General features: G+C 38.6%; 1 protein-coding gene across 5 annotated transcripts in view; it reads left to right on the forward strand.

Moving 5' to 3' along the window:
- Positions 1-25,279, forward strand: part of NEO1 (neogenin 1) — a 251,320-nt gene that overhangs the window by 179,759 nt on the left and 46,282 nt on the right. For 3 of the 5 annotated variants that reach the window (XM_082619130.1, XM_082619133.1, XM_082619131.1), the window contains exons 8-14: positions 1,189-1,408; positions 8,468-8,622; positions 13,169-13,317; positions 13,694-13,832; positions 20,615-20,664; positions 21,630-21,777; positions 24,885-24,995. In XM_082619130.1, the coding sequence (XP_082475256.1) occupies positions 1,189-1,408; positions 8,468-8,622; positions 13,169-13,317; positions 13,694-13,832; positions 20,615-20,664; positions 21,630-21,777; positions 24,885-24,995 (972 nt within the window). The remainder of the gene's footprint in view (positions 1-1,188; positions 1,409-8,467; positions 8,623-13,168; positions 13,318-13,693; positions 13,833-20,614; positions 20,665-21,629; positions 21,778-24,884; positions 24,996-25,279) is intronic. The other 2 variants (XM_082619132.1, XM_082619134.1) reach the window with 1 other exon arrangement.

The raw sequence follows: 25,279 nt of genomic DNA on the forward strand, positions 1-25,279 counted from the left end.
CGTTGGCCTTTCCCTTGGAGAATTTATTCTCTGTGGCATATTTATTTAGACTGCCCCACTTTAAAAGATTCTCCTGTAATTCATAGACATTTTTAGGAGGTTGTTGCCCTACCATTTCATTGAAAACGAGGTCCAGAATTGTCATGCTTTCTTCTCTGCCTCTCTTCTAATTTCCCCATTAAGGTTATGACAGAATGCTAATGAATTCCATCAGTTGAAAATTGTGAGATTAAATGTATACTCCAAGGTGAAGGAGATTTTAGGTTAATATTAGGAATGGACTTCTAAAGTCAGAAGTGTCCAGCAACAGAATGGGCTGACTCTGGGCATACAGACAGAGGCTTTCGACTTGCAGAGCTCTGATTTGCCACTGCTTCATCTGTCCCATCAAGTCCCTGAGGTCTGCAAGCTGTCGTAATCTATTACACTGCAGTGAGGACTGTACCAAACAGATATGCTACCTAATAAGTATTATATTTGTGTGACTTTGGAATTTGTGATGCACGATTTTATACTGTTGTAGTCAAATGAATTGATGAGAGGAAATGAACTATAACTTAGTGAATTGAGAAAGGTTATCAGACTTCCCTGAGTATTGCCAAATACAGAGAGCAAACTTTAATATTAGACTCCAGTTGAAGATCTGGCTCTTGAATCTCCTGCAGAGCTAAAGGCACACACAGCTCTGCAGTGAGATCATGATAGTCTCGGGCCTATGTTGAGTGTAATTAGGCCCATCCATACTACACACATTATTCCATATTTTGATAAAGTGGGAAAAAATATTGAGGTTTTATCATGTATAAGACTTTTATGTGCAAAGTTCGACAGATGTTGCATGCTGCTTTCAGAATTAAAGAAAATTACTTGGGCACTGATGTGTCCTTCCATGAAATGTTTTATTCTTAGCTGTCACACTCCCTGTCCCTTGCCGACAACCATTATAGTGACCAGAAAGTCTGCTTGCTCTGCAGTGATGTGTCTTGACTAGTGCCCATTAGTTTTCAGTAGTTACCCCTGGCCTGCATGTTAGCCTTCAGTTTAATGGCCTTTTTTATGTTCATTCATTTTATTTTATTTCCCATCGTGGTTTTGTTTATTTCTTTTTTGTTTTTTGTTTTTTCTGTTCTCTTTTTTAAAACCGTCGTGGTTTGCCCTTCATATTCCCCAATATTTGCACATGACAAGATGTTGCCATCCCAACATTACCTCCCACTTCACTGACCAGTGCCACTACTGACCATCTAGCACCAGCCACAACTGGACCACTGCCTTCAGCTCCTCGAGATGTCGTGGCCTCCTTGGTCTCTACCCGCTTCATCAAATTGACATGGCGGACACCTGCATCAGATCCTCATGGGGACAACCTTACCTACTCTGTCTTCTACACCAAGGAGGGGATTGCTAGGTAAGTGCCTGTACGTCTGGAGCCGGTTGGTTGCATCTTGTCCACCCAAGACCAGCCGTCCCCACCCTGACTCTCTACTGTGTAGAATCTGTACCAACTTTCAGTCCAGAAATATGATCACTGAGATGACCTAGTTTTAGGTCATTAAAAGTAAATTCCTAAACAGAGTGAAGTCCTGGTATTCTTTGCTGCCTCTCTGGGATGACTTGGGGAGAGAGTTATTTAAGTTAGAAGTATTAAAATGTAACCAGGGCTACCGTTTTTTCATAAAAGTCAGTCAAGCACAACCCATAGGCTATGTCTTTCTTAGAACTTTCAGATTCTAGAAATTAAGGTGGTTATTAAAGTAATCTTAATGAATATCTGTCTGCACCCGTACACGGATGTGGGCTGCTGAGCTCTGAGGTGGGGTGGGGGGGGTCTCCTTGATGACACAAGAGTATTTAGTGACTCATTTTCCTAAAACAGCATTTCATTAAATTCCTCTCCATCTCCACCTCTTTCAGGAACTCACATTGCCTCTCCATTGCTTTTGGAGATTCTCCAGAATCACCAGGCTGCTTTACTCCACTGTCTACCTTTGTTTTGTCTATCCAACCTTATTTTCCTTTAACCCCAGTTTAGCTCACTTTCTAATGAAACCAGTCTAATTCCTGTCACTATGCAACCTTTTTTCCCAGTCTGTTCTCTTCAGTCACTTCCCCCTTGAAGAAAAGGTTTTTCAACTAAAACTAAAATCCAGTTAATCTTTCTTGGCCCAGACTAAGCCCCATGAAGCCCTCATAAATCTTTCTCTACCTTTTTCAGCACATACAGCTTTTCTCTTGTATGTATGTCTGTGCCCCTGATATTGGCACTTAAGTATGATAACACATGATCTAATACTACCATAGTTGTTACTCTTCTGTTCTTTTATGTGTCTTTGTGTTGTTTTCCCAACCAGGTTATAAACTCTTCGGGAGGTACCATAGGTACCACGCCACATGCTGACTGTGTGCTCTGAATATTGCTAAGTAGATTCCTTCATTGTGCTGTTACTTCACACCCAAATCAGAAAACTAAAATAATCTGTTTGGGTTATGGCCCTAACCCATGAAAGAAAGCTTGTATTTCTACAAGCGTGCTTACATTTGATATATATTGTATTTAATACCAGACTGGCAAGTTCAGCAAGTATAGGCACCTTCGTCAAGTCAGTACCCCTTGGTTTAATACTCTTGAGACATCTGAGTGACATAATTTGAGTCAGGTAGGTGGAGCTGCTCCCAGGGTAATAGAATGTTCATCCGAACACTGCACTGGATGTTTGGGGAGTTACAAAGATAAGGAAACATAGAGCTAGTCCCAGAAAGGCAAGATATTACTACCAAACAGAACCTGTCTTAAAATATTTCCAGTAGGCTTTTAGATCACATTGCAAACGTCATGGGATTTCACAGAAGGAAAAAAGCTTTTAGTAATTCCTCAGAAGCAAGCTTATGTGCATTACAGGGCCTTTGCCCTCTTTGTTCCTTCTACCAGAACTGCATTTCCCTCACAAATAACTGTCTGGCTTCTTGTCCGTCATCCTCAGATGATCCCTTCTCAGGGATCCCTTCTCATGACTACCCATCCAGCTTAACCCCTTGGTCACTGTCGCACAGCGGGGCGCTTGGTGGCTTGTTCCCAAGCCAGTTGTTAAATTTTCAGGAAACTTTGCAAACCCGATGACATGGCTCAGTAGCTCAAAATTGAGCATAGAGGGAGTATTTACAGTGAGAAGTGCTACAAACCAGAGCCAGTTGTTAAACATTTACCAGAACATCATTGTAACATACCACTGTATTTTGTTTTTTAGCTTTTGTGTTGTGTTTCTTCAGAACACTTAATACTCAGAAATTTTCTCTTCATGTTAACGCATTCATGGTGTTTGTCTTGTTCAGTGGAGTATCACCATCACCTGGAACAGAGCCTGGCTTATAAGTAGCACTACAAGTAAAAATAAATACTTGTTAAGTGAGTAATTCTAATGAATGGAGAAATAATTATTCAAGAAATAATATTGAGATAATTAACCTCCATTTAATAGAAGGAATAAAAGTCGTATCTCTGTCTTATGTATAACAACAAATTATAGATGTATCAAGACGTATTTTTAAAACAGTGTATTAGAAGAAAATATAGAAACTATTTTCATCACTTAACGTATCTTTTAAAGGAAGACAGAAAATTCAGGAACCATATAGGAGAGATAGACAGAGTTTATTATATAACTGTAAAATTCCATGTGATAAACATAATGAACAAGATCAAATTATCAACTGATAAGCTGGGAAAAAAATTTAACATTTGTAGAAGATTGTATTGATACCCAGTCTATATAAAGAACTTTCTACAAATCACAAGTAAAAGACACATATCTCGAGGCAGATGGTATAAGTAGGTGCCTCAAAGAAGTTAGTGGAAAGCCCATTAAAGTTAAAAAAAAAAAGTTTTCACGATTACTAACAATCTTGGAAATACAAAATGATGAGTTACCATTTTTCACCTGTAAGGCTGGCAGAAATTTTAAATTGATAATATCCAGTGTTAAGTGAGCTGAATGCTGGGATTAAATCCAATCTAGGCTCTTGGTGGCAGTATAAGTTAGAGGAGCCTTTGGAGAAGGTGATTTGGCAGAATTAAAAAAAAAAATTTTAATGCACATTCCTTTCAACCCAACAATTACACTTCTAGGTGTCTGTCCTATAGATACGCCAATATACATACACATAGGGCACTCATAAAAAATGCTTATTGTAGCATTATTTGTAAGGATTAAAAAAGGAAACAAAGTACATGTCCACTGGTAGAGGAATGGGCATATAGTTAATATATGTATAACCATATGAAGTATGATGCAGGAATTTTTTAAATGACTTATATCTATGTATTTTGATGTGTACATAAATGCCTAGGTCAGTGATTCTCAACCAGGGACAGTTTTGCCCGCCATCTCCCAGTGGGCATTTGGCAATGTCTGCTGACATTTTTGGTTATTGCAGCTGAGATGGGAGGGGATGATGCTTACTGCTGTCTAGTGAGTAGAAGCCAGAGATGCTGATAAACAATGTATAGGACAATACAATGTCCTACAATGTATAGGACAGCTCCCCCCCACCCACCAAAACAAAGAATTATCCTGCCCAAAATGTCAAGATACAGGTCTAAATGCCACCTTTAGGTCTCAGGGTGGAACCGGTTTTAAGGAGGGAGAAGAACTAGGACTTTTAATATTTTTAATTATATATACTTTTGTTTTTAATGAAAATCTATCACTTATTAGTAAATCGTGTTGAAATAAGCAGGGATGATTAATAAATGAAGTTGGAATTGAAAAAATGTAGAAGATAAATTGGCAGGGGCAGGAGGACAGGGCAAGTATATGTGAAGAAAGAGGAGATGCAAGGAAGATCCAATTTAATTTGTGTTGTCTGTTGTTGGAAGGATGGGAAAGTAAGAAAGCTCTGGCCTAGAGTTTTTGGTCAGAATTAGTAAGAGATTACAATAAAGTGGAAGTTTGGAGCCAAGTGTTGGAATGCCAGTAAGAATTTTGACATAATCAGTTAAGAAGGGATCATTTTAGACTCCTGAGCAAGTGTACACTGTTAAACAGCTTTTATTAGCAGTACTTGGAGGGCACTGCATAAGATTAGAGAGGAAAAGCAGTGGAGTCAGGGAGACAGATCAGTAGTAGTTAGGTTGATCTAGGCATGCAGTAGGCCCAGATGAAGATGACAGCAGTGACTTGGAACAGACAATAAATCTGGGGAATATTTCAAAGGAATATTCTTGGAGATTGTAATAATAATTTTTGTCACTTCATTACTTTATGATTTCTGAATAGAAGCAATGAAAGAATAGAAATAACACTAAGTGAAAGACTAGATCCCTGTTATGTGTTTTATAAACAAAATTTATTTAACCTTTATAAGTTAAATTTTCTCATCTAAAGAACGAAGGTCTTCATAGACATTATCTTCATAGACTTAAAACATTTTGATGTGAGGATATATGCTGCTGCCTGCATTTACAAATTCCCCTACTTCCTGCATTTGATAATTCAACCACCAGGTGGCATTATGTGCCTTGGTCATGAGCTATATAATTCTGTTGGGTACCTGAGTTTCCTGAAATTCCAAAGGGTTCTTCCTCTGCCATTTCACCTGTGAAATGTTCACTTTTTTTTTCAATGCCTTTAATGTAAACAGCAGTGTTTTCTGTTAGCCACCAAATGGAAAGTACAGAGTCAGTTATTCCAGAGTTGGACAAAGCCTTACGTATCTGTTAGTCTAGTCCGGGAGCTGGCGAACTCTAGACCCTGGGCCAAATCAAACTTGTTTGTTGTTGTCGTTGTTGTTTGGGGTACGCAGGCCTCTCACTGTTGTGGCCTCTCCCGTTGCGGAGCACAGGCTCCGGACGCGCAGGCTCAGCGGCCATAGCTCACGGGCCCAGCCGCTCTGCGGCATGTGGGATCTTCCCGGACCGGGGCACGAACCCGTGTCCCCTGCATCGGCAGGCGGACTCTCAACCACTGCACCACCAGGGAAGCCCAAACTTGTTATTTTTATGGCCCAAGAACTAAGAATGGTTTTTACATTTTCAAACGGTTACATTTTAATAGGTTATACAAGTAACTACAGTTGACCCTTGAACAACATGGGTTTGAACTGCACACATCCACTTATATGTGGATTTTTCTCAGTAAATCCATAGTACAGTACTACACGATCCACAATTGGTTGAATCCCCAGATTCAGAACTGTGGATAGGGAGGACCAACCAAAGTTATACGTGGATCTTTAACTGTGGAGATGGTTGGGAATATTTTTCATTTGGCATCTTGGCCCGTAGATATTTACTATCAAGCCCTTTAAGAAAAAGTTCACCACCCTGGGCTCATTCTTACATTTAATACATGAAGAAACTGAAGCCCAGAAGGAATTGATGACTTTCCCACGATCCCCTAGCAAGCTAGTAGTGTTGCCAGAACTAGAATTGGAGCTCCTAACTTCTGGCCCAGCGCTGTCTTAGTATAAAGTGTATCTTTTCCTTTCTCTTTTGACTCTTAGCTAAGACATTCTAACCTCAGACCCGTCGTAACCTCACACATTTATGAGAATTGTCCTTCATAACTCACCCTGGATCTTTCCTGAAGTCAAAAGTTTTTTTCTAGACAGACACTTGGTTCTGGGACCTCAGACCAGTCTACTGTTAGAAGCCTTTTCAGGTGCTAGATGTTTCATCTTAGGGAATCATACCTACTACTGATTTTTTCTTATTGTAATGTTTCTGTAGAAACTTGTTCTAGATATTTTCTCCTTTTACATAGGAACAAACAAAAAGATAAACGTGATATCATTACTATATCATTTACACATCAAAAGGCAAATTTCCATTCATTCATTCAGCACACATTTGCGATGCTACTTCTGTGTGTGAGCCTTCTGCTAGTGCTTCTGTGGTATGTGAACATGAATGAGACACTCTTTCACTTTGATTTAAAGTAAGATAGTGCCCCCCCCACCCCACTGTCTTTCTGAGAGAGAACTTGTTTAAACTTTCATGTACAGTGAGCGAAACAGACTATTCTGTGCTCTGGCATGGAGCTGTTAGTTTAATGAAATGTCAAATACCATACTTCCTTTTAGCTAGCATTTGTGATTGGATCAAGTGTCAGAGACCTCACAGCATAAGAAATCAGTTGATACTCTCCTTCTAAATCTTGTGATTTAGAGGTTTAGCTGAAGAGAAAATAATATCTATAGATATCTCAAGTGTCTCTGAGCAATAACTTTTGTTACCATGATATTCTTTTCCAATGGACCTAACTGACTATAGACAGACAGCCTTTATAAATACATTGTGGGTGGGTACTGTTTGTTTGTTTTAATTAAAGTAACATAGTTTAAAGAACTATAGAAAACTATTGAAAAACGCTCACATCTCTGAAATGCAAATGTTCACACACAGTCAGACAAATTGGCATATGGCCATGTAGAACTAAACAAATTTTAATCAGTAGCTTCAGGGAAAATTATCAATATTTTAAAGTAAGAATTTAATTCAACAGATTATTAGGTAATTTAAAATAATTTCTTCCACAGAGTAGTTTTGGGCCCTTTTATTGCTCTCTCAAGATAGACACAGATCTTTTCTCACACGATCAGTAATTCTTAAAGACCAGCTATTTGTCTAAACCAATTATTTTTCTTTACAATATTTGTTGAAAGCAAATATAATCTGGGTTTTGTTATAGTGAGTACAGTATACTGAGCATAATTATGGGCCCAAGTGTGGACACAGAGACCCTCAAAATAGAGCCTGGAGGCCACCTTTTTAAAGAACCTAACTGATAACTGTTTTTATGTTTTCATCTCATAACACTAGACCACTGGCCATTTGTACTGTTAGTGATAAGATTTGTTAAACATTTCAAATCAGTTTGAAAATCATTCAAGAAGATTTTTTGTTTTAAGAAATAAATTATAAAAATCAGTCATGATTAGCTTATTTTATAGACTGGATTCATTTAAATTTTTAATGTTTTGTTCTCAGTTTTGAAAGTGATAATCTCTAATTTTCTTCTTATTGAGAGTCTGTTATCCAGAAGATACACAGCATTCTTTGATACTGTCTGTGAAAATTGGGTCATACCTATAATCACCTTCTATATGTCTCCCTGAGGATAACCCCTTAAAATTCAGTGATTCCTAAAGCGTACAGAATTGGTGACCAGCTGCCCCATTTGAGATGGCACCAAGAAGACTCTTTGTGTCTTTTCTGAAAGGAAGTTGTGATTATGGCCAGCAATATCAGTAATGTTTAAGCAAGAACATCAGCGACTTATCAGACATGTATGACATTGCTCTTTGCCAGCGTCCTATTCTGTGCACTGTTCTGCCCCCAAATTTTCCTTTTTTGAGTTAATTTGACTTGGATTTATTAAGATTTTATGTCATATGGTATCTATAGGCATTACAATGAAAATGAAACTGCACATTCTGGAAATTTTCCTAATCAATCCCTCTTTCTCCAAAGGGAACGTGTTGAAAATACCAGTCGCCCCGGAGAAATGCAGGTAACCATCCAAAACCTAATGCCAGCGACTGTGTACATCTTTAGAGTTATGGCTCAAAATAAACATGGCTCCGGAGAGAGTTCAGCTCCACTACGAGTAGAAACACAGCCTGAGGGTAAGTCTCCCACCTCTCTGTCAGCCCCACCTGTAGGGAGACCTGTATGAAGGGCTACCTTATATATAGCCTGGCATACCATAGGAGTGCAGAAGATAACAGTTCCTCACCTTCAAGGTCCTTACAAAATAGTTACGGGAGATCAAATTAATTCACATCAAGCAGTAGCAAATAGTGTAAGACAATATAATTCTGCTGATAGACACCCAAATTTTACTGATCCTTTAAGACCTAGCTCAGATGCCTTCTTAGAATCTTCCCTCTGATCTTATCTAATATTTTATCTCGACAGTCCTAAGATACATTATCATTTTCTTCCTTGAATCATGGTTATGAATATATCTCATTAATTTTATGGCAAAGACAGAGTCTTTGTTATCCTTTTATTTCACACCATATCTAATGCAGTGCCTCACATAGGAAGTAGGTATTTAATAATTGTTCAACGGGATTGCCCTGATCTTTATACATACCACACTCTTTGGAATCTCTTCAGGGCTTTACTTTGGACCTGCTGTCTTTTGTGCTAAATAATGTTACTTCCAGTTACATTTCTTAAGATTTTCTCCAACTGAAATGAGTGTCAAGTTGATTTATCTTATAAATGTCTTCTATGTCTTAAATTTTGGTTTTAAACTATAGGCCAGAAATGACAAGAAGCAGTCAAAACATAATTAATGCTTATCTCATGAGGCTTTCTTCTACACTTTTACTTTTAACCTGAGGCACTGTTTTTCCTTGGAGCCTCTTCCAGATTTCTTTTACTGTTAACTGCACTAGTGTTTCTGTATTAACATACTTGCAGTAACAAAATTTTACTTCAGCTAGGGAGCATGGGAGGTAAATCCATGAAAGCTACTGACCAGGGAACTAAACATATTAAATGAATTTACCACTGAAACTGTGGAAATAATTCAAGGACTCTGCCTGATGGGTAGAATAAGTAAAGTCGAGAAGCTGTGGAACTTCACTTTCTAATGCTGCAGCAAATCATTTACCCATCAAACAGTTATTGAGGACCTCCTCTACCAGGCACTGCACAAACTATTAGAGATGCAGGGGATGAACAAGATAGGAATTCTCCCCTTAAAGAATGAACAGTCAAGGGCTTCCCTGCTGGCGCAGTGGTTGAAAGTCCGCCTGCCAATGCAGGGGACACGGGTTCGTGCCCTGGTCCGGGAGGATCCCACATGCCGCGGAGAGGCTGGGCCCGTGAGCCATGGCCGCTGAGCCTGCGCGTCCGGAACCTGTGCTCCACAATGGGAGAGGCCACAACAGTGGGAGGCCCGCGTAACGCAAAAAAAAAAGAATGAGCAGTCAAGATAGGAGGCCATTGATCATTTCAGTAATAGAGCTTAAAGATCAGGAATCAAACCCAAGCAACAACAAGAGGGCCAACAGAGAGCCGGGGGGTTGATTTAAGGAAAGAATGTGTTCTCGCTGCAGGGAAAGGATGTTGAATTTCAGGGTTACTGTGTTCAGATGAGAGCAGGAACAATCTATTAGATATCAAACTCAAGCCACGAAGCAAAACTCAATTTTCCTTCATTAACTCTCACATACAGGCATCATTCATGAGAGATAATGGGATACAGAACAAGGAAGAGTTACTGTAAAAGTTAGGTATATCAAATCAGGTTCCTAGAAAAAGATGAGACCTGAGGTTGGCCTTAAAGCATTTGGCTTAGAGCAAGCATTCTTGGGGAAGGACACTGCTTGACCCCACCCCAAAATAGGACAAACAGTGCACATGCAAGGTGAGTCATGATGAAAATAAAGGAAAAGACCACTGAATTTGATTCAGTTCAGGGTTCAATCCTGGGGCCATGAACCTTCTGAAGATACATGAAAATATTTGTGTGTCTGTACATATTCACATTTTCCTTGGGAAAGAGCCTGTGGTTTTCATTATCACTTCAGAACTTATAAGTCAGACTATTGAGAACCACTGGACTAGAAGGGGCATTGTCAAGTTAGAGATGAAAGAAGAGATTTATTGAGTGCCTGTCATGTGCCAGGCACCACGCTAGGCAGCAAGATGTAAAGACGAGTAAGACTTGACTTCTGTTCACAAGGAGCTTACAGTTTGGTACCAGCGCCAGACAAGTAAACAGGCAATAATGTGATGTACAGTCATCACAAGGAAAGTAGGCATCACAATCATTTATTCAAGGACTTCGATTAAAAGAAAGTAGCTAAATAAGAATATAGATGGAAGGGGTAACAGATTCTGGTGAGAGTATTTTAGGGGTAGAGAGTGACTATAACATGTTTTGGCAAAAGAGGAGTTAGTGGAGAGAGATTTGCATTTTATCTGGAGGTATTCAGCTTGGGGGCAGGTGGGAGGGGCCGTAAGTGTTGGAGTCAGCCCTGGGAAAATAGATTACATTTTTAGCTTTTCAAACCAACTTAAATTTTTTTCCATTTTTTAATGCCACTGTACAGATGAAATGAAATAATTTACTAGCTCCTATTTTAGGATCATCTTTGCCTACATTTAGCCAATGAATATACTGAAAGTGATTTCAAGGGAATTTGTTCTATTCTCCTTCCCTTTTAAAAAGTTAGAGGAAAGTTTTCCATAGCAGCAGAAGTGTGACAATTCCCACCTGTCAGGCTGCACAAAATATGCTCTTAAGTGAATAACATGATTCATGCCTAAATAAAGCAAACAACTGCCAAAAAAACCATATTCAGGTTTCTCTGCTTTGGTAGGAAAACTAATCTTAAGCTGTCATGCTGTTATTTAAGCAAGCCAGTTTGTTTTACATTTTGTTAGTTTTTTCCCCTTTCCTTAAATCTAATGGATGTCTGTTACAGAAGCACTGGCACCAGAGAACTGGTTTTCAGATATAGAGCATCCACCAAAGTGTAGATATAGGCACCTGCCAGGATTTGTGTATAAATTGGGACTCAAACCTGTCAGTCAGACAAAAAGAATATAGTAAAAAAGGATGTGACCTGTTGTAGGATTTAGAGCTGGGCAGATAATCAGTCAACCAATCATGGGATCTTCCAGTCACACCATCCCACAGAGGGTGTTGTCATAATCCCCTAACTGGTTTTCCTGAGTCCACGTTTTAGAACGAGGAAGTGCTCAGCTCCTAGCTCCACTACTTGCCAACTTTTCCATCATTTGGGAATGGTTCTTAACCTCTCAGCCTCATCCATAAGTAGGGATGATAACAGTATCCGTCTCATTTGGGTTAGTGCACAGATTAAATAAGATGCAATTTAAATAAATGTAAAGCACTTAATGCTGGACTGATGGCAAGCATTCAATAAATGGTGGCTATTTTTTAAATTATTATTTATCTAGTCTTGTGCCATTATTGTTTTTCTTCCATGCATGTGTTCACATGTTCTTTTTAAATGCAGATCTGATCATGTCATGTTCCTGCTCATAATTTTTCAGTAATTACCTAACACCTACAAGAAATAATCCAAACTCATAGCAGGGCCTTAGAGGTTCTCCTTTATCTGGCTCTTGTCATCCTTTGCAGCATTCTCTCTCCCATATCCATTCTTTGTTTCAACCTGAACCACATGACACTGTCTTCTCACCTGTTATGTCCAAATTGATTGGATCAATTTCCCTCTTGGTATCTGAGAAAACTACTCATTCTTCCTGCTTCCCGGAAGTCCTCACCAATCCTTCCCTTTCCTAACCACCCCTGCCCAAAGCGGAATTGTGTACTCTCTTCTTTCAGTTTTCATTACAGACGTTACCTAATCTATCAGCACTTAGGATCTTCTTTGTAACTATATGTCTGACTTCCCTCTAGACTGGGAGTTCTTTGTGGGCAGGGACTCTGTCCATCATTCATTGTATCCCCAGAGCCTGGTAAAAGAAGACTCTCTTTTTGTGATGTTTGCTTTTATGTGCTGCAGTCCCACTGCAAAACTAGGATTTTATAAACCACAAGAAAAATTCTGCACTGTTCACTTTTTCCTTTGAATAAATTTGAGATACTTCACAGATGATTTTTGGTTTTTCAGTCATAAAGAGGGAAATCATTTAATTATATATTATCCTGAAACCACTTCAGTCAGATCACTTGTTTTCATAGTTTTTATTGTTTTAAAAACATAGCCAGGGCTTTCGTGGTGGCACAATGGTTAAGCATCCGCCTGCCAACGCAGGGGACACAGGTTCGAGCCCTGGTCCAGGAAGATCCCACATGCCCTGCAGAGCAACTCAGCCCGTGTGCCAGAACTACTGAGCCTGCACTCTAGAGCCTGCAAGCCACAACTACTGAGCCCACATGCCACAGCTACTGAAGCCCACGTGCCTAGAGCCCTGCTTTTCAACAAGAGAAGCCACCTCGGTGAGAAGCCCGCGCACCGCAATGAAGAGTAGTCCCCGCTCGCTGCAACTAGAGAAGACCTGCGTGCAGCAACGAAGACCCAACGCAGCCAAAAATAAATAAATAAATAAATAAAAATAAAAAAAAAAAAAACATAGTGTGCCATTATTGCTGAGAATGGTCTTGAGGGATGCAGTAAATTTTATTTATGTCTTACTGTCTTGAAATTTTCTTTCTAGTTCAGCTCCCTGGCCCAGCACCTAACATCCGAGCGTATGCAACTTCACCTACTTCCATTACTGTCACCTGGGAAACACCATTGTCTGGAAATGGGGAAATTCAGAATTACAAACTGTACTACATGGAAAAAGGAACTGATAAAGAACAGGTATAATAGGAAGCCATTTTTTAATGCATTGATTGGAATAGTAGAGTTGAAATATATTTCCAAAACTCAATACCTGCTTGTCTAGAAATCTGAGGAAAAAAATATGTATAAGAAATGAAAAGTGGATAGATTCTATTTCTTGGTACAAAGGTTTATTCTGTAGTTTTTACCAGCAAGTGTTCCTAAACATCAAGGAGTATTTCTCAGCAAACTGCAGTGCTTATGATTAATTTGCTTTAACTGTTAAATAATATTCTATAAAAGGGACAAAAATCTGCATTATGTCAAATATAGAATTTGTATAGTTAATTCTTTATTTTACAGCATATCTTTTGGCTTGAGTTGTGTATATATAAATTGTTTTATTTTATTCAAGGATGTTGATGTTTCAACTCACTCCCACACCATTAATGGGTTGAAAAAATATACAGAGTATAGTTTCCGAGTGGTGGCCTACAATAAACATGGTCCTGGAGTCTCCACACAAGATGTAGCTGTTCGAACATTTTCAGATGGTGAGTCTTTCTTCCTCTGGAACAAAATACCATGCTTGGGGGGCACTGGTGGCGTAGTAGCAAGATCATGAGCTTTGATGTCAAGGAGATTTGGTTCAGATACCAGTTCTTGTAGTGTGACTTCGGTCAAGTCACTTCACATGTCTGAGCATGTTTCCTTATATGTGAAATTTATAATACCAATTTTATTGGGTTGCTGTAAAGATCCAGTGAGAGAGCATAGAACATGTAGTGCCTGGTACTAAATAGTTTCTCTGTATTTTTATTTTTACTAGATGCTTTTGTATAAGTAAATATTATTGCTTGTTCATAGCACAGACCATCACAGGGCTGTTGGAAGGCTGGGCTTGCTCTACTTAGTAATCATATTTGCCTGCCAAATAGGTCTTTTTTTTTTAACATCTTTATTGGAGTATAATTGCTTTACAATGGTGTGTTAGTTTCTGCTATATAACAAAGTGAATCAGCTATACATATACATATATCCCCATATCTCCTCCCTCTTGCGTCTCCCTCCCACCCTCCCTATCCCAACCCTCTAGGTGGACACAGAGCACAGAGCTGATCTCCCTGTGCTATGCGGCTGCTTCCCACTAACTACCTGTTTTGCATTTGGTAGTGTGTATATGTCCCTGCCACTCTCTCACTTCATCCCAGCTTATGCTTCCCCCTCCCCATGTCCTCAAGTGCATTCTCTATGTCTGCGTCTTTATTCCAGTCCTGCCCCTAGGTTCTTCAGAACCTTTTTTTTTTTAAGATTCAATATATATGTGTTAGCATACTGTATTTGTTTTCCTCTTTCTGACTTACTTCACTCTGTATGACAGTCTCTAGGTCCATCCATCTCACTACAAATAACTCAGTTTCGTTTCTTTTTATGGCTCAGTAATATTCCATTGTATATATGTGCCACATCTTCTTTATCCATTCATCAGTCGATGGACACTTAGGTTGGTTCCATGTCTTGGCTATTGTAAATAGAGCTGCAGTGAACATTGTGGTGCATGACTCTTTTTGAATTATGGTTTTCTCAGGGTATATGCCCAGTAGTGGGATTGCTGGGTCATATGGTATTTCTATTTTTAGTTTTTTAAGGAACCTCCATACTGTTCTCCATAGTGGCTGTATCAATTTACATTCCCACCAACAGTGCAAGAGGATTCCCTTTTCTCTATACCCTCTCCAGCATTTATTGTTTCTAGATTTTTTGATGATGGCCATTCTGACTGGTGTGAGATGATATCTCATTGTAGTTTTGATTTGCATTTCTCTGATGATTAGTGATGTTGAGCATCGTTTCATGTGTTTCTTGGATCTGTATGTCTTTTTTGGAGAAATGTCTGTTTAGGTCTTCTGCCCATTTTTGGATTGGGTTGTTTGTTTTTTTGATATTGAGCTTCATGAGCTCAATTTTGGAAATTAATCCTTTGTCAGTTGCTTCATTTGCAAATATTTTCTCCCATTCTGAGGGTTGTCTTTTCGTCTTTTTATGGTTTCCTTTGCTGTGCAACAGCTGTTAAGTTTCATTAGGTCCCATTTGTTTATTTTTGTTTTTATTTCCATTTCTCTAGAAGATGAGTCAAAAAGGATCTTTCTGTGATTTATGTCATAGAGTGTTCTGCCTATGTTTTCCTCTAAGAGTTTGATAGTGTCTGGCCTTACATTTAGGTCTTTAATCCATTTTGAGTTTATTTTTATGTATGGGGTTAGGGAGTGTTCTAATTTCATTCTTTTACATGTAGCTGTCCAGTTTTCCCAGCACCACTTATTGAAGAGGCTGTCTTTTCTCCATTGTATATTCTTGCCTCCTTTGTCAAAGATAAGGTGACGATATGTGAGTGAGTTTATCTCTGAGCTTTCTATCCTGTTCCACTGATCTACATTTCTGTTTTTGTGCCAACACCATACTGTCTTGATTACTGTAGCTTTGTAGTATAGTCTGAAGTCAGGGAGGCTGATTCCTCCAGTTACGTTTTTCTTTCTCAAGATTGCTTTGACTATTCGGGGTCTTTTGTGATTCCATGCAAATTGTGAAATTTTTTGTTCTAGTTCTGTGAAAGATGCCAGTGGTAGTTTGATAGGGATTGCACTGAATCTGTAGATTGCTTTGGGTAGTATAGTCATTTTCACAATGTTGATTCTTCCAATCCAAGAACATGGTATATCTCTCCATCTATTTGTATCATCTTTAATTTCTTTCATCAGTGTCTTATAGTTTTCTGCATACATGTCTTTTGTCTCCTTAGGTAGGGTTATTCCTAGGTATTTTGTTTTTGTTGTTGCAGTGGTAAATGGGAGTGTTTCCTTAGTTTCTGTTTCAGATTTTTCATCATTAGTATATAGGAATGCCAGAGATTTCTGTGCATTAATTTTGTATCCTGCTACTTTACCAAATTCATTGATTAGCTCTAGTAGCTTTCTGGTAGCATCTTTAGGATCCACTATATAGTATCATGTCATCTGCAAACAGTGACAGCTTTACTTCTTCTTTTCCAATTTGGATTCCTTCTATTTCTTTTTCTTCTCTGATTGCTGTGGCTAAAGAGAAGCCTTGTCTTTTTAGCAAGCCTTGTCTTTTTCCTGATCTTAGTGGACATGGTTTCAGTTTTTCACCATTGAGAACACCATTGGCTATGGGTTTGTCATATATGGCCTTTATTATGTTGAGGTAAGTTCCATCTCTGTCTACTTTCTGGAGGGTTTTTATCATAAATGGGTGTTGAATTTTGTTGAAAGGTTTTTCTGCATCTATTTAGATGATCATATGGTTTTTCTCCTTCAATTTGTTAATGTGGTTTATCACACTGATTGATTTGAGTATATTAAAGAATCCTTGCTTTTCTGGGACAAACCCCACGTGATCATGGTGTATGATCCTTTTAATGTGCTGTTGGATTCTGTTTGCTAGTATTTTGTTGAGGATTTTTGCATCTATGTTCATCAGTGATATTGGCCTGTAATTTTCTTTTTTTGTGACATCTTTGTCTGGTTTTGGTATCAGGGTGATGGTGGCCTCATAGAATGAGTTTGAGAGAGTTCCTCCCCCTGCTATATTTTGGAGGAGTTTGAGAAGGATAGGTGTTAGCTCTTCTCTAAATGTTTGATAGAATTTGCCTGTGAAGCCATCTGGTCCTGGGCTTTTGTTTGTTGGAAGATTTTTAATCACAGTCTTAATTTCAGTGCTTGTGACTGGTCTGTTTATATTTTCTGTTTCTTCCTGGTTGAGTCTCGGAAGGTTGTGCTTTTCTAAGAATTTGTCCATCTCTTCCAGGTTGTCCATTTTATTGGCATATAGTTGCTTGTAGTAATCTCTCATGATCCTTTGTATTTCTGCAGTGTCAGAAGTACAAAGTCAGTTGTTACTTCTCCTTTTTCATTTCTAATTCTATTGGTTTGAGTCTTCTCCCTTTTTTTCTTGATGAGTCTCGCTAATGGTTTATCAATTTTGTTTATCTTCTCAAAGAACCAGCTTTTAGTTTTATTGATCTTTGCTATTGTTTCCTTCATTTCTTTTTCAGTTATTTTGGATCTGATCTTATGTTTTCTTTCCTTCTGCTAACTTTGGGGTTTTTTTGTTCTTTCTCTAATTGCTTTAGGTGTAAGGTTAGGTTGTTTATTTGAGATGTTTCTTGTTTCTTGAGGTAGGGTTGTATTGCTATAAACTTCCCTCTTAGACCTGCTTTTGCTGCATCCCATAGGTTTTGGGTTGTTGTTTTTTCATTGTCATTTGTTTCTAGGTATTTTTTTATTTCCTCTTTGATTTTTTTCAGTGATCTCTTGGATATTTAGTAGTGTATTGTTTAGCCTCCATGTGTTTGTATTTTTTTACAGATTTTTTTTCCTATAATTGATACCTAGTCTCTTAACATTGTGGTCAGAAAAGATACTTGATACGATTTCAGTTTTCTTAAATTTACCAAGGCTAGATTTGTGACCCAAGATATGATCTATCCTGGAGAATGTTCCATGAGCACTTGAGAAGAAAGTGTATTCTGTTGTTTTGGAATGGAATGTCCTATAAATATCAAGTCCTTCTTGTTTAATGGATCATTTAAAGGTTGTGTTTCCTCATTTTTTTTCGTTTTGGATGATCTGTCCATTGGTGAAAGTGGGGTGTTAACGTCCCCTACTATTACTGTTACTGTCGATTTCCCTTTTTTGGCTGTTAGCATTTGCCTTATGTATTGAGGTGCTCTTTTGTTGGGTGCATACAAATAGGTCTTTTACATTCCTCAGGATTTTGTGACAGTTTATTTCTCACCTGTGACTGAATATTTGCTTATACCCATGACCCTAAAGCAGTCGTTTTCAAAGTACAGCCTGCCAACAAGATTGAGTTGGTCAAGATCAGCATTGTTAAAAAATGTTTTAAAAGTAGAACAGAAAATAGCAGTTTATTGCACTTAGTGTATGTATTACGTCCTGAAACTCAGCTAAATCCAAGTGTTAACAAAAATGTCTTTTTCTTAAAAATGTGTGTATATGTGTATAGCCCTTATATATAAACAAGCATGCCTTAGAAGCTATAGTTTGACTCCTTTAAGCAGGTAGTCAGACATCACATCACCAACAAAGGAGCAGACTGACATCATGTGGTATGTTGCATCGAGAAAGATATAACTTCACCTCTATGTTGTATCCCTGCCAAAAATGTTTAATTTAAATATGATCATGATGAAATAACTAGACATATTGAAATTGATGGACATTCTGCAAATAATTAAATAAACTGTCCTGAATTCTTAGAAAATAGTAGTCTCTTGAAAAAAACAAAAAAGGTAGGGGAGTCATTCTAGAATCTAGATTAAAGGAAAGTAAAGACAGATGAAATAAAATAAAACATGTGTGGTCTTTGATTCTGGGAGTTAAAACAGCTAAAAAGGACACTCTTGGTACAATTACTTAATGTTAGGTTGGTATAGTATCAGTAAGTATTAAATATTAGATATGTTATTAGGTAATATTTTTGTGTTGATTAGATTTTTAATGTGATCATTGTATTATTTTGTTGGAGAATGTTTTTGTTCTTAGGAGATACATACTGTAGTATTTAGGAGTGAAGTATCATGACGACTGTATCTGTCTCTCAGCCATCCAGAAACAATATGTAGATAGATAAACATGTTTGTATAAATATAATGAGAGAAATAAAGCAGATGTGGCAGAATATTAACAATTGGTGAATCCAGGAAAAGAATGCATGGTGTTCATTGTATTCTTCTTGTCATTCTTTGTGTTTGCAATTTCTCAGGATAAAAAGTTGGGAAAAATAAATGCAAACTGTAGTTTGGTTAGCCAACTACATTACCCTGTTTTTTGAGGTAGGCTCTTAAATCTACCCATGAACCACTTTCAGCTGCATTAAGTGGCTTGGCATGCTGACTACAGTGCCTGTCATGGGAACTGAATGTGTCTCAGCATGGTGGTTAAGGGCAGCAGTTTGGAGTAAGATAAATCTTAGTTCCTACACCAGCTGAAACAAATACCTTGAGCAAGTTAACTCTCCTGAGCTGCATCTATAGTTTTCTCATCTATAAAATGGGAATAATAATAGAAACTCCTTTATAGGATTGTTTTAAGGATTAAGTACCTGTCATGTAGGAGCATGCAGCAGATCTTAGCTATGATGGTGACAGTGGTGATGATGATGAAGAAGAAGACAGCAACAACAATTATGTTGGTGCCTTTTCAGCTAAGTCAGAGGTTCTTAACAGGGAGATGATCAAAACCATCTATGGACTTTTTTCAAAACACAGGTTCCCAAGTCCTTCTCCAGACCCTCTGTGCCTGGATCTCTTGATTGAGGCCTGATGTACTTTGTTGTTAGCACAGGATTCAACAGCAAACAAGAAATAGTCTCTGTCCTCCAGAAGCCTATAGCGCAGTGGGCACTTAGTTATATACCTGGTCACCAAATGTCAGAGAATGGGAGGGAGAAATTTCCATGGATGGATTAGGAGAGAAAAGCCATGGTTAGCATTTTGTGATGGAGAAGAAACTAATCAGGTTTACTTAAATTTTCTTTGCTTCCTATAATTACTACAAAAGGAGACACTGGAGGGTGTGTGGACCATAAACTTTGAGATACCCTTGTCTTATGTTCTAATATGTGAGAAGCTAAAGTTATACAGCTGTTTTTTTAACCAACGGTCCCAAACTTCTCACATCTGAATGAGTGTTCCCTTCTACATAGTTCCCTTGGGAAGCCAGATGGTTTCTTAACTGGACTGTCATTGCTTAAACATCTCTTTGCTTTACCTGGAAGCTGCCTTTAAAACCAGTTTAGGACCCCACAAGAAAGCCAAGCTCATTGATTTGTGTACATCACATTTTGGACTCAGTGATATTACCCAGTTGATTCACTTGCCATAGTCATTAGACTTGTTTCCAGAAAATGTATCCCAAGATAAAGATATGCTACTCCCAAGAATATTCAAAAGAATACATTAAAGATTCAGAATGTATTTGCGGTCTAGAAAAGTTTACAGTCACTATCGTATCCTTGAAATAAATACCTGATTTCCCAAAGGTACAGCCTGACTTGGGTATGGGTGCATATGTGAACGGGTCTCATTATTTTAAATGAATCAGATATGGCCCCACACCTTGTCCAGATACTTTCAACATGAGGGCACTGGCTGCTGGGTTAGACCTTCAGGTAGTATATCAGTGTTTGAGATATGCATTTGTATAAAGTCCAGCCAAGAACAGTCACATGATGGGTGATGCCTGAGTGATTGAAATTTTTTTTTCTTTTCTTTTCTTTTTTTTCGCCTGTGCAGTTCCCAGTGCTGCTCCTCAGAATCTGTCTTTAGAAGTAAGAAATTCAAAGGTAAAACTTTATATTGCTGTTGTTCATTTTCTATTTGCCTCAGAAGGGCAAATAGAGAGATTCTGTATCAAAACAATCATAATCAAGCAAAGAAATAAAGTAACATAGATATTACACTTGCCAGTTTAAAGCTGGGCTTAGAAGCCAACTCTGGTTGATTCTGTTCAACTTTACTGCCTTTCTGTTGTGCAAAAATTACTTTAGCCTTTCTTCAAGTACATTGCTATTATTATGTAAATCATGACGTCCTAGATGTTAACCATCCGGAACCTTGGTGACAGGTAGAAAGAAGTAAGTTGTTGTTTATGATACCATAGCCTGTTTAGTACGGTGAGGTGAGCCCAGTGTGAATCAAAGGTAGACGTCTGTCAGATGGTTGCATTGCTGAAGCTGTCCCTCCTGGTCAAGTTCGCTGTGCACTGAAGGCCATGTGTGCCTCTCAGACGCCCAAAACCCCTACTGGGCTGCATAGACAACTGAGACGGTCAGTTCTTTCAAAAAGGACTATGGGACTCCTTTTTCTTTAAGAAACAACCAGCTGGTAATTAACAGTCCCCTCTTTGAAAAGTTTTAGACAGAAATTGTCTAATTTAGCTGTTGCTACAGTGGAAGTAGAAGAGAACCTTACACCTAACAGTAGTTTACTTCCTGATCCACATGCCTCTGACCTTACGTTTTCCTTCAAAAACTTTCCTGAGACTCTTGCCCTATGTCTTCATTCTGGCAAAATAAATCAAGTGCCCAGCATATACTGCCCACAAATACAGTCTCCCCATTTGATCTTTGATGGTTTTAAAATTAAACACTATTTTTGAGTGATTATTAAATAACTTAGTAAAACTGTCTGAACACTCTGTTGCTTTTATGGTTCCTTCTCTTACACACTGAATTCAGAGTAATAATACATAAAACAGGACCAAGATTTGATATATTTGGTCTTCTCCCTGTAATCTTGTCTTTCCCAGAGTATTGTGATTCACTGGCAGCCACCTCCTCCGGCCACACAAAATGGGCAGATCACTGGCTACAAGGTTCGCTACCGAAAGGCCTCCCGAAAGAGCGATGTCACTGAGACCTTGGTGACTGGGACACAGCTGTCACAGCTGATTGAAGGTAAGCTGCTTTGCACATAGGCGAAAGCTAGGAGATGGTGTCTCTCTCAAACATTGAATTGTGCTAGTCTAATGACTGCTCTGGGCCCTTGACTTATACAAAGCAAAAATGGTTTAAAACAATTTGTAAGAGTTCAGTCTACTTCTGACTTGATAAAATTAGTGGAAAACACTCTTACAGGTTCTGCCATCTCTGGTGAAATTGCGTTTGAGTTTCATTGCCTTACTTGTGTTTTTCTGTGTTCTCCATGTTTTCTTTTTTGAATATATATATATATATATATATATATATATATATATATATATACATACACACACACACACACACACACACACATTATAACTCTTTTGTAATCTGAAAGGTAAAACAAAGCTATATAAGCAAAGAATCCACTCAGTCTAGTTGGTGGCAGAGACCTACAAAATGACTTCTATAATGCTGACACCACTCAGGTATAGGCGGCCTGAAACAACATTTGTGAATAGCCACAGCCATGCAATAATCATTCTTGCTTCTACAGACATGATAAAGTTCTAGAAAATTCTGTCAAGGATAGCCCTTTTGTATAGTTCTCCCTTTGTGTGCAACAGAGCAAGTGGCACACCTGATAAAAATGAACCCTAATCCATATAATCTGTATAGGTATAGGTTTCTAAAAATTGGAGAGCCAGTAACAGTGAAAAACTGTACTCCAGTAAACCAGCAAGCTTTTCTCTGTATTCCTCACCTCATGGATGAGATTGACTTCTTTCAAAATAGGAGAAGGTGAATGCTTGTCTTCAAGGGTATCTTTCAGTCTTCTATTTTCCTCTCATAGCCCCATAGCTCTAAGCTGCAGCAGGTAAATATGGCTGTAGGGGTGTTGCTAAGAAGTCTCACCAAAGGAGCATTACAGCAAAATTGGTCACAGATGTTCTTAAAAGTCAGTCTGATTTTACTCCAGACACAGATAAATAACATTTCCCAAAGATAAGGCTTTTATTTTGAATGTTTAATAGTAGATATTTATTGTATACCAGGCACTCTTCTTCTTTCTAATAAATAAAAGTAGATACAGTCCTTGCCCATGAGGAGACTATTCATTTTCTCAGTGGAACATTTGATGTATAAGCAGAGTACCACTTTCATCATAAAAATAGCCTTTTCTTTATCAAGAAAATTCTTGCATTTTAAAATCATATTTAGATTCATTCATTTGTTTAATAGACTTTATTGAACTTTTATTAGCAGGTACTGGCACTGAGTATACAATGATGAGCAAAAGTGGAGATCATTGTTCTCTTGAAGCATTAACTTGAAGCTGATAAGTATTAGAGAACAGTGTGGGTTCCCAAGATCCTGTACTGAACGACAAATTATAGGATTTTAAGTTTTAGCCAGAAGTAATTGTTGTGTCTTCTTTTTGTACCACTTACAGCACTAAACACATTCTGCCACATCTTTACAATATGAATCGAGTGCCTTGGTTTTAGTCGATGAGCTCTCTAGGTTATCTTGAGGGAGAGGAGCTCAGCCTCTATACTCACACGTCTCTCTCACTTGCACCTGCTTATGTGCACTCTCTCTCTCACTTGCTCTCTCCCTCTCTTACATTCCAACTCCCCAGAGGAGAGGGAATGATAATCTGATTGGTTGAATTCTTCCAGGTCCTCAGTTGAACCATGTTTGTTGTCTGTTAAAGTTACAAATGCTTGTGTAGCCCACTCTGGCACGTCCTGTTCAGTGTGTGCAGGGAGGAGACAGAGAGGTAAACTGACTTGGCCCCAGCCGTTCTGCTTCTCCTCCTGTCTTGCTTCTTGCTTTCTTGTGGACAAACAGAATCAGGATGGGCCTGCAGAGGACAGAACCCCTCCCATCTCTCCTCTCACACCACGTGACAGGATTGATTAACTGAGCAAGGGCTCATCCTGCATCCTAGACAACTTCTCTCTCAGTAGCTCTCTCTTTGGAGTTTCTGTACTATGTTGCTGGCCAAAGATGCTGTTATTTGAATATGGGGAGGTAGGATAATTTTTCATAACCCTTACAAGACCTATCACAATATCTAGAATCTAAGTGCTCTAAAAATGTATGCATGTGAACTGTACACTTAAACATGACTAAGATGATAAATTTTATGTTATATGTATTTTAACACAATAAAAGAAGAAAAAGGGCTTCCCTGGTGGCACAGTGGTTGAGAGTCCGCCTGCCGATGCAGGGGACACGGGTTCGTGCCCCGGTCCGGGAAGATCCCACATGCCGCGGAGCGGCTGGGCCCGTGAGCCATGGCCGCTGAGCCTGCACGTCCGGAGCCTGTGCTCCGCAACGGGAGAGGCCACAGCAGTGAGAGGCCTGCGTACCGAAAAAAAAAAAGAGAGAGAGAAAAAAATGGAAGCATGAATATATGAATAGCTGACCATATTATTGACTGTTACCCCAGTTTGTAGGGTAGACTTTTACATGTAGATCTTTGTTGCCTTTGGTACATTGGTATATCAGGTACTTTGTTAGCTGATAGTAAATATGAAAGATTGCATAGTAGAAAGGCTTTATTTCTCTTTACTTATAGTATATACTTATGGGCAATAGGCTGTTGAGAAATAGATTTCTAGGCCATATTTGATGTTTAAAATTTTTTCCACTGTGGTTATGGGGTGGCCCAGAGAACAGAGGTAAACTGGTAGGTGTTATACCTCTGCGTTATTTTCTGGTCTTTGGTGTCTTTTGAGACCAACTGACTTTGTTCCTTTGTTGTAACTCTTTCATTCCTTTGACCTCTTTTTGGCCTTGGCCTCCTTAGTAACAAAATGAAGGGATTGCATTAAGTGATCTCTAAGATGCCTTTAAGCTCTTTTAAAAGATCTGAAGTCTCCTGGGAGCTTTACTCATTTTGTTTTCCTCTTGGATTTTGTGGGCTTTAGCCTCTACTTCAGAGGTAGGAGCTCCTCTGTGCTGTATTTATGTATTGCTTGTTCTGTATTAACTTTAACTGAAATGTTATCTAGACAGTAGCTTTTTATTAAGTTGGTGGATGAGATATTTGCTTTAATGAGAGATTGCTGATCTTTTGTTTTTCCAAAGCTCTTGTTTCAGCCCCTTTTTTTTTTCTGTCGTTTGGGTTGCAGGTCTTGATCGGGGGACTGAATATAATTTCCGAGTGGCTGCTCTAACAATCAATGGTACAGGCCCTGCTACTGACTGGCTGTCTGCTGAAACTTTTGAAAGTGACTTAGATGGTAAGAACAACAATCGGCATGATTGGCACAGGCTAGGTACTAACTGAAGTCAAATGAGTCAGACTGGAAAGGCACAGATTTTGGGTGTATATGGCTTAAATCTGTGAACTGTAGTGGATTTATACTGCTGTCGTTCCTGTAATACAGCAAGTCTCCTGGAATGTTTGTTTTTTTTTTTAGAGAGAACCGTCCCTTTAAGCAGAACCAGCACAAGTAAAAATGTACAAGTGCTTTAAGTCTGTTTTTTTACCAAGGCCATCAAGTAGATAAATGATCTAAAATTT

Source organism: Mesoplodon mirus, assembly GCF_964341445.2.
Source record: "Mesoplodon mirus genome assembly, chromosome: 4".
NCBI lineage: Eukaryota > Metazoa > Chordata > Mammalia > Artiodactyla > Ziphiidae > Mesoplodon > Mesoplodon mirus.